Source organism: Mercenaria mercenaria, chromosome 2 (assembly GCF_021730395.1).
Source record: "Mercenaria mercenaria strain notata chromosome 2, MADL_Memer_1, whole genome shotgun sequence".
Lineage (NCBI taxonomy): Eukaryota > Metazoa > Mollusca > Bivalvia > Venerida > Veneridae > Mercenaria > Mercenaria mercenaria.
Window position 1 is genome coordinate 78,154,602 of NC_069362.1, and position 12,756 is coordinate 78,167,357.

At 36.8% G+C, this 12,756-nt stretch overlaps 1 protein-coding gene across 6 annotated transcripts in view; it reads right to left on the reverse strand.

Annotated features, from left to right (window-relative positions):
* Positions 1–2,910: 2,910 nt before the first annotated feature.
* LOC123564379 (regulatory-associated protein of mTOR-like) overlaps positions 2,911–12,756 on the reverse strand; it is a 68,502-nt gene continuing 58,656 nt past the window's right edge. For 5 of the 6 annotated variants that reach the window (XM_045357918.2, XM_045357916.2, XM_045357917.2 and 2 more), the window contains 3 exons: positions 12,575–12,691; positions 12,216–12,345; positions 2,911–10,686 (listed from right to left, as the gene is read on the reverse strand). In XM_045357918.2, coding sequence (XP_045213853.2) covers positions 10,618–10,686; positions 12,216–12,345; positions 12,575–12,691 — 316 coding nt within the window. In that variant the 3' untranslated portion in view covers positions 2,911–10,617. The remainder of the gene's footprint in view (positions 10,687–12,215; positions 12,346–12,574; positions 12,692–12,756) is intronic. The other variant, XR_008369906.1, reaches the window with a different exon arrangement.

Below are 12,756 nucleotides of genomic sequence, written 5' to 3' on the forward strand. Positions count from 1 at the left end.
TAAAGCAATTTTAGGATTTTACATTTTTTTCTTTAGGCCTATTCAATAAAATTTTAGGTTAGTCCATACAAGTATGTCTCTAACTGTTTCAATGCTATTGTATTTTAATTTCTGGATGTTCAGTCAAACAAAACAAATCATATCTAAAAAAAAACAAGAGGGCCAAGATGGCCCTAGGTCGCTCACCTGAGTAACAAAACCATAACAGTGTAAACATATTTTACCTAGTGATTTCATGGAGACAAATATTCTGACCAATTTTCATTAAGATTGGACCAAAAAACTTGACCTCTTGAGTGTAAACAAGCATTTTCTTTGATTTGACTTAGTGACCTAGTTTTTTATCCCCCATGACCCAGATTCGAACTTGTCCAAAATTTAATGGAAACAAACATTCTGACTAAGTTTCGGGAAGATTGGATAAAAAAGTGGCCTGTATAAAAGTTATTCCTTTGATTTGACCTAGTGACCTAGTTTTTGACCCCACATGACCTAAATTTAAATTTCATGCGATATGTCATGCAGACAAACATTCTGACCAAGTTTCATGCACATCAAATGAAAAAGTATTAACAACCTTTTCCTTTGATTTGACTGGGTGACCTAGTTTTTGACCCCATATGATCCAGTTTCAAATTTGGCCTAGGAATCATCAAGATAAACATTCTGATCGAGTTTCATGAAGGTAGGGTCATAAATGTGGCCTCAAGAGTGTTAACAAGCTATTCCTTTGATTTGACCGGGTGACCTAGTTTTTGACCCCATTGACCCTATTTCGAACTTGGCCTAGAAATCATCAAGATAAACATTCTGACCAAGTTTCATGAAGACAGGGTCATAAATGTGGCCTCTTGGTTGTTAACAAGCTTTTCCTTTGATTTGACCTGATGACCTAGTTTTTGATCCGACATGATCCAGTTTCGATCCAGGCCTAGAGATCATCAAGATAATCATTTTGTGCAAGTTTGTATCAAATCAAAGCATAAATGAAACCTCTATATGGCTGAAAGGGCCAAAATAGAAAATTTTGCCCCTTCCAGGGGCAGTAACTCTAGAACCCATGCCGGTTTTCTAAAGAAACCAAGATCTTATTGTGACATAAGTTGTGTGTAAGTGTGGTTAAAATCAAATATAAAATGTCACTTCAATCGTCTTCACAAGGTAAAAATTAACAAATTTTGGCTCTTTCAGGGGCCGTAACTCTGGGACCTATGACTGGATCTGACAGATTCATCATGGAATCAAAGAGTTATTGTTGTTGAAGATATTTGGCAAATTTGTATCAAATCAAACCATAAAAGAAGTCTCTATATGGCTGCAAAAGCCAAAAATAGCAAATTTAAGGGGCCATAACTCTGGAACCTATGATGGGATCTGGCCAGTTTTCGAAAGGAACCGAGATATTATGCCAATACAAGTTGTTGCAAGTTTTATTAAAGTTGATTGCAAAATGTGGTCTCTATCATGTTCACAAGCCAAAAACAGCAAATTTCTGGAACCCATGATGGGATCTGGCCAGTTTTCGAAAGGAACCGACATATTATGCCAATACAAGATGTGTGCAAGTTTTTTTTAAAGTTGATTGCAAAATGTGGTCTCTATCATGTTCACAAGCCAAAAACAGCAAATTTCTGGAACCCATGATGGGATCTGGCCAGTTTTCGAAAGGAACCGACATATTATGCCAATACAAGATGTGTGCAAGTTTGATTAAAGTTGATTGCAAAATGTGGTCTCTATCATGTTCACAAGCCAAAAATAGCAAATTCTGGCCCTTCAAGGGGCTGTAACTCTGGAACCCATGATGGGATCTGGCCAGTTTTCGAAAGGAACCGAGATATTATGCCAATACAAGATGTGTGTAAGTTTTATTAAAGTTGATTGCAAAATGTGGTCTCTTCATGTTCACAAGCCAAAATTAGCAAATTTTGGCCCTTCAAGGGGCTGTAACTCTGGAACCCATGATGGGATCTGGCCAGTTTTCGGAAGGAAACGAGATATTATGTCAATACAAGTTGTGTGTAAGTTTTAGTAAAGTTGATTGCAAAATGTGGTCTATATCATGTTCACAAGCCAAAAACAGCAAATTTCTGGAACCCATGATGGGATCTGGCCAGTTTTCGAAAGGAACCGACATATTATGCCAATACAAGATGCGTGCAAGTTTGATTAAAGTTGATTGCAAAATGTGGTCTCTATCATGTTCACAAGCCAAAAATAGCAAATTCTGGCCCTTCAAGGGGCTGTAACTCTGGAACCCATGATGGGATCTGGCCAGTTTTCGAAAGGAACCGAGATATTATGCCAATACAAGTTGTGTGCAAGTTTGATTAAAGTTGATTGCAAAATGTGGTCTCTATCGTGTTCACAAGCCAAAAATAGCAAATTTTGGCCCTTTAAGGGGCAATAACTCTGGAACCCATGACAGGATCTGGTCAGTTTTTGAAAGGATCTGAGATATTATGCCAATACAAGTTGTGTGCAAGTTTGATTAAAATTGATTGCAACATGTGGTCTATATTGTGTTCACAAGAAATTGTGGACGGATGGATGGACGACAAGTGATCACAAAGGCTCACCCAAGCTAAAAAAACAGCTCATATAAAGATGCAATAGTGTAAGTCTGTTGAAAATCTGTAAGTAGTTTATGAGAAAAAGTTGTTTAATTATTTTGTTTTAGCTCTAGCTGCCCCTAAAATAGGTCAGGTGGAATAACTTGAACAATTTGCGTGGGGACCTTGTCAGGATGCCAGAGATAAAGTGTGGTGTAATTCTGGCTAGTAATTTCTGGGAGATGTTGAAGTAAACATGCTGATGATGGATGCCAAACATCGGACCATCGAGCCTATACTCATAGCTCACCCTGAACCTTTGGCAGGCACATCAACTCAAGTATAACAAGACAAATACTGAAACATTATGCTCTGGATTTATTTCATTTCATTTTCAAAGCTTTCCTGTGAACAATTTAACATGCATAATTGATCCATTAACAAACAAATGTGTAATAACATCCTGAACAATGATTGCCTTCATATTTAACTATATATCATAAACAGATGCATTCATTTAATGTCTTGTTCAATTCCAAATACTTTTAGTTACACCGGAATCAAAATTCTAATGTCCCTGACAAAGTAACAAGGTGAAAATACGTAACACTATATTTTCAAAGATTTTTGTCAGACACTGCATCACATCCCCTTAATATTCATCAGTTCAAGCCTTGCAGTCAAAGTCATCCATCTGCTTTATGGATGGTCAGTGGTTCTTCCAAGGTACATTGGGTCTTCCTCTACCATCAAAGCTTGAAAGTTGACATGACTTCAGCTGCAGGCAGGGCTTGATGCAATTTATCATGGTTGACGTCGCCGGAGTGAAATAAAGCCATTACATAAATTTGATAATACACTAGTGTAATAAAGCTTTGACGTAGACATCGTTTAAAGTATTGGAGACGTTGGTCAAATTGATTTGTTTATAATAGTTAAAGAAAGTCAATTTTTTATGTTTTGGCAGGAAAAGCTAACAAGTGATAAAAAGAATATTACATTTGTAACTTTCCACATCGAATTTATTAAACTTATTGAATAAAATTGATGAAATGCTCGGCAGAGCCTCACGCTGTTGTTTTATTCAATTCATTATTTAATAAATTCAATATGAAAAGACACTCATGTAATATCCTCTATATAAGTGAAAATTACTCACTGAAATGTTCCCAAGTTTATAGAAAACAAAGATCAAATAAGAACAGCCACCTTCCAACATGCAACACTGAAACTTGTAAACTGTCTTAATCTAAAATGGCAAACACATAAATATGTTCAGAATAAAAACATGTACTATATTTGTACACAGCATATTTTTAAAATAGTTCAGAAGCACATGTATAGAGATGGTCAAAATTTGCATAATGCGGCACTGTGCATACTGTATATTCAAATCATGTTTAAATCTAAAGAGGCTGAGCCATAAAAAGCATAAATAAGCAAGAGCAATTCCTCTCCCATGTCCAATACTCCTCAGCTGTATCCCTTTGTTATCGTAGTAGAAATGTTTAGCCCGTTTGAAGCTATTTTCACTGTATAAAGGGAATACATGAATAAAACAAGAGGACCATGATGGTCCTGAATCGCTCACCTCTTCCCACATGACCCAGTTTTGAGTATGACGTCGTTTTTTCTATTATTTGACATAGTGACCTAGTTCATGTGACCCAGTTTTGAACTTGACCTAGATATTATCAAGATAAAAATTCTGACCAATTTTCATGAAGATCCATTGAAAAATATGGTCTCTAGAGAGGTCACAAGGTTTTTCTATTATTTGACCTATTGACCTAGTTTTCGAAGGTACGTGACCCTGTTTTGAACTTTATCTAGATATCATCAAGGTGAAAATTCAGATCAATTTTCATGAAGATCCATTGAAAAATTTGGCCTCTAGAGAGGTCAAAAGATAATAATAATTTTAGACCTACTGACCTAGTTTTTGATCGCAGTTGACCCAGTTTCAAATTTGACCTAGATATCATCAAGATGAACATTCAGACCAACTTTCATACAGATCCCATGAAAAGTATGGCCTCTAGAGAGGTCACAAGGTTTTTTTTTTATTTGACCTACTGACCTAGTTTTGTAAGGCACGTGACCCAGTTTCAAACTTGACCTAGATATCATCAAGGTGAACATTCTGACCAAGTTTTATGGAGATCCATTCACAAGTATGGCCTCTATAGAGGTGACAAGTTTTTCTATTTTTAGATCTACTGACCTAGTTTTTGACCGCAAATGACCCTGTTTCGAACTTGACCTAGATATCATCAATATAAACATTCAGACCAATTTTCAAACAGATCCCATGAAAAATATGGCCTTTAGAGAGGTCACAAGGTTTTTCTATTATTTGACCTACTGACCTAGTTTTTGGCGGCATGTGACCCACTTTCGAACTTGACCTAGAGATCATCAAGATGAACATTCAGACCAACTTTCATACAGATCCCATGAAAATTATGGCCTCTAGAGAGGTCACAAGGTTTTTCTATTATTTGACCTATTGACCTACTTTTTGAAGGCACGTGACCCACTTTCGAACTTGACCTAGATATCATCAAGATGAACAAGCTGACCAATTTTCATGAAGATCTCATGAAATATATGGCCTCTAGAGAGGTCACAAGATTTTTCTATTTTTTAGAACAACTGACCTAGTTTTGACCGCATGTGACCCAGTTTCGAACTTGACCTAGATATCATCAAGATGAACATTCAGACCAACTTTCATACAGATCCCATGAAAAATATGGCCTTTAGAGAGGTCACAAGGTTTTCTATTATTTGACCTACTGACCTATTTTTAGATGGCATGTGACCCAGTTTCGAACTTGACCTAGATACCATCGAGATGAACATTCTGACCAATTTTCATGAAGATCTTGTGAAATATATGGCCTCTAGAGAAGTCACAAGGTTTTTCTATTTTTAGACCTACTGACCTAGTTTTTGACGGCACTTGACCCAGTTTCGAACTTGACCTAGATATCATCAAGATGAACATTCTGACCAATTTTCATGAAGATCTTGTGAAATATATGGCCTCTAGAGAGGTCACAAGGTTTTTCTATTTTTAGACCTACTGACCTAGTTTTTGAAGGCACGTGACCCAGTTTCGAACTTGACCTAGATATCATGAAGATGAACAACTTTCATAAATATCCCATGAAAAATGTGACCTCTAGAGTGGTCACAAGCAAAAGTTTACAGACGGACGGACGGACGGACGACGGACACCGCACGATCACAAAAGCTCACCTTGTCACTTTGTGAGAGGTGAGCTAAAAAAGGAAAACAAAATTACTACACTATTATTTTCTATTTACTAAGTAAACATTTTCCTTGCAAATATTTTTCAAACAGAAAATCAGATTTCTGATATTGTTTTCTTTTAAATCCATAAATTTTCTGGTACATGTGACCTTCACTTTTACCAAGGGTGTTAATTCTAATTTCATGGTAAGGCATGCTACATGCTACACTTCCTGTGAAAGTGAAAAATTTACTGGACCCTCATATTTTTTAAATAATTTCATGTGAATCACATTTAAAATTATTTCAGTAAGAATGCAAGACATTGGCAGGGTATCTTCATCAATATTTACACACAATAAAATGTCTATGTTTACTTAAAAATAATAGTTATACTACCTTTCCCTAAATTAAGTGCAAAAGGTGGTCAAATCTTTCCTGTATGAAGCCCTGCACATTTCTCTGCTCACAAAAATCAAATACCATGAGACTAGATGTGGAATGAAAATAGCTGCAAGTACCGGTAGTGTACTTCCAAAAGTTCAGATAATTTTGACAAGAAGCTGGCGTTGAGCAGAAAAAAATCTTGCTAAAATATTTATCATATCAATTTGACTTAGGACACATGAACAATCTGGCATAAGTTTTGTTCCACTTTCAGCTTCTCCTGTGAATGCATCTGATTTCAATAATAAATATACAAATTTTTATGTTTTGTACAATTCATGAACATGAGCAATGAATAATAAACACAGACTAAAATGATTACATGTTACACAGATAAGGAAATTAGAACAACCAGGTACACTCAAAATTTTTGAAAGACCCTGGAGCAACTAACAATTTTATCACATTTTTCTCTCTATCACAATTCATTTTAACATAGACATTTCTATAACATGAAAAACTATCAATTTCTTTACAAGCACATCAACAACATCTGATCTCTCTACTGCAAAAAGACAGGAAACAAAATAACTACCTGGATATTGTAGCACTTTGAAAAATTAAATTTATATTAAAGTCTTAAAGTCACTTAGCCTTTATGCCCTTATCATAAAATACATAATCACTAAAGTGCTTATCAACCAATAAATGCTTGTTTGTAAGTATGTTTTTCCAAAGATGAATCTTGCACGACGTATTTTCCCAAGTTTTCACTGGTGCTAAAGGACTTGTCTTATTTTAGTTTAACTCACTTGCTATAATTTATGAAGCAAGTTCATATGCAACTGTATTGAAATAGTGCTTAACAAGAGCTTTCATTAATGGTGACAAATGACAAATGCCCCCGCAGCACCTTGACCTTTGACCTGGTGACCCCCAAAGTCAGTAGGGGTGGTGTACTCAATAAGTACTATCAGCATGTGAAGTTTGAAGGTCCTGGGTGAAGTGGTTCGCGAGTAAAGTGCCTTCATGCAAAAAGTTAACGTTGGCTCCTGTGACCGTGACCTTTGACCTGGTGACCCCAAAGTCAGTAGGGGTGGTGTACTCAGTAAGTACTATCAGCATGTGAAGTTTGAAGGTCCTGGGTGCAGTGGTTCGTGAATAAAGTGCCTTCATGCAAAAAGTTAACGTTGGCCCCAGTGACCTTGACCTTTGACCTGGTGACCCCAAAGTCAGTAGTGGGGATGTATTCATTAAGTACTATCAGCATGTGAAGTTTGAAGGTTCTGGGTTAAGTGGTTCACGAGTAAAGTGCCTTCATGCAAAAAGTTAACATTGGCCCCTGTGACCTTAACCTTTTACCTGGTGATCCCAAAGTCAGTAGGGTGGTGTACTCAATAAGTACTATCAGCATGTAAGTTTGAAGGTCCTGGGTGCAGTGGTTCGCGAGTAAAGTGCCTTCATGCAAAAAGTTAACGTTGGCCCCTGTGACCTTGACCTTTGACCCCAAAGTCAGTAGGGGTGGTGTACTCAATAAGTACTATCTGCATGTGAAGTTTGAAGGTCCTAGGTGCAGTGGTTCGCGAGTGAAGTGCCTTCATGCAAAAAGTTAACGTTGGCCCCTGTGACCTTGACCTTTGACCTGGTGACCCCAAAGTCAGTAGGGTGGTGTACTCAACTATCAGCAAGTGAAGTTTGAAGGTTCTGGGTGCAGTGGTTTGCGAGTAAAATGCCTTCATGCAAAAAGTTAACGTTGGCCCCTGTGACCTTGACCTTTGACCTGGTGACTCCAAAGTCAGTAGGGGTGGTGTACTCAATAAGTACTACCGGCAAGTGAAGTTTGAAGGTCCTGGGTGCAGTGGTTCGCGAGTAAAGTGCCTTCATGCAAAAAGTTAATGTTGTGACGGACGAACGAACGAACAGACAGTTGAAAACTAATATGCCTCCCTTCGGGGGCATAAAAAGCACTTGTTTATTTCATTTCTTTTAATATTTGAGGAATACAGTGTGCAAGAAAAAGAATTAAACAATGATTGTAGTGTAGATAGAAATATCTGGCTCTCAGAATACTTTGGTTTTTTTTGGTTAAAACTCTAAAAGTGACTGTTACCCTCTAACAGATACCCTTCAACCAGGTATTTCAATCCACACCTTCAAGTGACAGATTCCTATCATGTATTTACAATGTACAGTAACATGATGTACATTTCTCTTTATTTAAACTACCATGATATCATGCCATAGAATATACAGCTTTATCCTTTCCAAAAAGCCATAACTAAAACACTCTTAATTTGACAGATTGAGGTATGTCACAGAGGTTTGCTGGTATTTGGGCAACGATGAGATAACAATTTTTCTGAGCATAAAACAAATTGATTTTGGCACACACATTTTCAATATGAACAATACTACTATGCTAGTCAAGCTTTCAGCACATGTAACATTACTGCCTGAATATTGCTTCTGCAATTTTCCTTTTACAATTTATGCTTCTAAGAAAGAAAATGGTCTTTCTGTAACAATATGTTAAAGTCAAAATACCCATTCCAGGTATCCAAAGCAATTTGGATGAATGTATAATATACTAAAAGATTTGTGTGGGATGGTATGATTGTTTGATAATGATATGATACTGTCAAGTGAAATGCAGGTACATAGCTGACAACACTTTAAAACTGATAGTACCTTTCTTATAAATAAAAGGATCTACAATTATTTTACAAATATCTGAAAATACACATTTTATCATAATCACAGACTGTCACTTTTTTCATTTCATTGCTCCTAAAGTAGGAATTTATTTAAATATAAGATACATATTGTAGAGTAGTTTCTACTGAGAAACCAGACCAAAATCAGCAAGCTAAATCATTGCTATTTCTTCTATCTTTAAAACTTTTACAACAGACATTCTTGGCATTTTAAGACACAAAATTCATTATCATATGAATTTAGACAAGCAGAATTAAAATCTCAAAAACTATTCACATTCTTCAGAATACACAATACTAGAATACTCTCCGACACAACATGTTTTTGTATATCATCTGCCTTTGACTTTAGAAGGCAACATTTGAAACCAAAACATTATTTTCATTCTACTTAAGCTACCAAACCTTGTACACCAAATTTCACTGCAACATGTGGTTATATAACCATAATCATTACACAACTCCCTTTATACATCACTGGTCCATAGTTTGTGCTATTGTCCAGTCTATAGTTCAACACTTAATTTGTTGAGCTGAAGTCGAATCTTGAAGGTAGAATGTCATTCTAAATTTTTATTATTCTTATACATATAAAGCCTTGCATGGGTAGAAAAAATCTTCGACTGCTATCAACAAGAAATCTGTGTTCAATTGTCCTCCATTAAACCACTATTAATAGTTCATACCTAGATCATTTCTGCCACAACAGTCTTTACTCATAAAGTGTTCACCATCACTTCTAAAGCCATAAAAAATACCTGTTCAAGATTACCTGACAAAAAATTAGGTAGGAATGTAGTCAATTTTTTTTTATCTCATTTTCATTTTAAGAAGAAGTGTCATAAAGAAGTAAATAACAGCTATAAAATTTCTTACAAATGAATTTTAACAAGTTTTACCAAAATATTCCTGAAATTCATTTCTGACAGCAAATATTTCCAAATTTTATATTCAAGATGAAAAAATAAGAATGTTATGGTTGGGGCTGAATTATATGGCCTGCCTGGAGACCCTGAACACAGGTATTATTTTTCCCAACCTAAACCTTTGTGCAGTTTGTTAGTATGAGAAATTTTCTGTTGATTCCACATATAAAATCTGTGAACATCCTCTTCACCTCACCAATGCTTCAAAGACGGATTTTCTTAAAATCATTTTGACAAATGTGTGTTCAAAAATCTTTATATACAGTAATAAGCTTTGTAACAGGTATGTGAGACTGCAGGTTACAACACAATCTGGCAAATAATAAAAGAGAGCATAAGCAAGAATTGTAGAGCACTGCCACAAATCTATATCAGAATATGCATTCAAGTTTTATACATTAACCTCTTTCAGAAGCTGCAATAATTTGGCAGATCAGCATTAATGTTTTTCCAAAATGTTCCCTGCTGCTGCAAATAGACACTTGATGACTCGTATTTCATTCTGTCAGAATGTTCGTGCCTTGAAAGGTAGATACATACAGGGATGATCTGCCCGCTGATCTCACGGTAAATACTATCCTGGTACAGCATCAGGGTCCTACCATGTAGGGTTTGAGCTTACACACAGTGATCAACTCTCACCTCTTCCAGCTCCTTTGTTTAGCGTGTGTGCAAGGTAAACTAGATATTTGGTTTACATCACAGGCATTATTATGAAGCTTGGTGGAGATTATCTCAGCAATGAGAATAGTGTAAATGCTACATAATATGAAGCCTCTATCAGCTGCGTCTCAATGAAGTGGAGTATACAGAAACGTAAGAGTCCGTACTGCCTGCTGCTAGTTTAACCTGCAACACAAAGGACAAATGTAATCTTTCTACTAAGGCTAACTCTACATTTTATTGTGGTACTATCATTTAACTCCATACATATTTTGCATCCAGATGACCAACACTTTACAGATGATAACTGTGTTATCTTTACAGTTGCAGGGGCCTCCGTGGACAAGTGGTTAAGTTTGCTAACTTCAAATCACTTGCCTCTCATGATGTAGGTTTGAGCCTCACTCTGGGCGTAGAATTCTTCATTTAAGGAAGCCATCCAGCTGGCTTATGGAAGGTTGATGGTTCTATCCAGGTGCCCACTCGTGATGAAATAATGCATGGAGGAGCACCTGATGTCTTCCTCCACACCTTCAAAGCTGAGAGTGAGTGAGTTGGGTTTTACAGCAAATCAACACTAGAAGTTACTGTATGAAATATAAATGTCGGAGCAACGTTAAACCCAACAAAAACAAATCTTTACAGTCGCTCACAATTTCCTAACTATGACATATTCATGGACATTTAAAGCTTTAACCCAGAATGTAGCTCTCACAAACTATAGTTCAGATGATTCTCAAAAAAAGTTATCAACCTCAGACTGAAAATATTTTTACTAAATTGTTTATAAATAGTGAGCAGTAGAACAGACTGCAAGAGTCTGGTTGTAGGTAACATGTTTATCTTTCTATTATAATTCCTTAAAGTTATGTAACAACTAGAAATGTGTCCATGGGACACAGATGCCCCCACCACATAACAAAGGACACAAATTTTTTCCTAGGTCAGGGGCCATAACTCCTACAATACTGAATGAATCCGGACGTGAAACCCCAGGTGCACAACCGCAAATGCTGACCAACATTCCTTTAAACTTTGGTGACTCTAGGTCAAATACTTTTGGAGCTACGCGCGACACAACTTTAAAATGATCAATTTTTAACTAAGTCAGGGGCCATAACTCCTACATGACTGAGTGAATCCGGATGCGAAACCCCAGGTGCACAACTGCACATGCTGACCAACATTCCTGTAAACTTTGGTGACTCTAGGTCAAATACTTTTGGAGCTACGCGCGACACAACTTTAAAATGACCAATTTTTTACCAAGTCAGGGGCCATAACTACTACACAACTAAATGAATCTGGACGCAAAAGCCCAGGTGCACAACTACATATGCTGACCAACATTCCTGTAAAGTTTTGTGACTCTAGGTCAAATACTTTTGGAGCTAGGTGCGACACAACATTAAAATGACCAATTTTTACAAAGTCAGTGGCTGTAACTCCTACATGACTGAATGAATCCGGACGCGAAATCCCAGGTGCACAACTACACATGCTGACCAACATTCCTGTAAAGTTTTGTGACTCTACGTCAAATACTTTTGGAGCTACGCGCGACACATTCTCGGAAGGACGGAAGGACGGACGGACGGACAAGGGCAAATCTATATGCACCCCCCCCTCCCAAAAGTGGGGGGCATAAAAATCTTGTGGTTATATACACCATCGCAATTTTAACAGCCAAGGTAGATTGAGACAATTACACTTACCCTATATGGATGGAAAGCTAATGAAGTTATTGCACCAATTCTCTGACCTATAAAGCCATCGTGGTATTTGATTGTACTGAGAGTATCCCCAGACTGGTTATACACTCCAATATACTGGTTCATGGACCCGCTGTAAACAGAATACAGAGGAAAATTTATAATACACTAGTCCTATTGCATTATATATGTTAAATTAAGGCAATGCATCTTTTGTCTCAATTTTGGAATTATGCAAAGTTTTAAAATTATTTAAAATAACATGTCCAATATGTTTTGCACCTGGCAAATGACAACTGTTAAAACTTACTGGAATATATGAATAAAGCATTAAATAATGAAACTGAAAAGAACAGAGATACCAGGCCAGAACATCAGCTCTTGGATGTAGATCTACACTGGTAAAGCTGGACTGTAGATTCATACACCTCACACTCTCTGTGAATCTCGGATCCCAGAACCTCACATCTCCAGCATTACTGCAAAAACAGAACAGAAACACCAATAAAGAACTGTGGTTTCAAAATCCAAATCATGTCCCCGT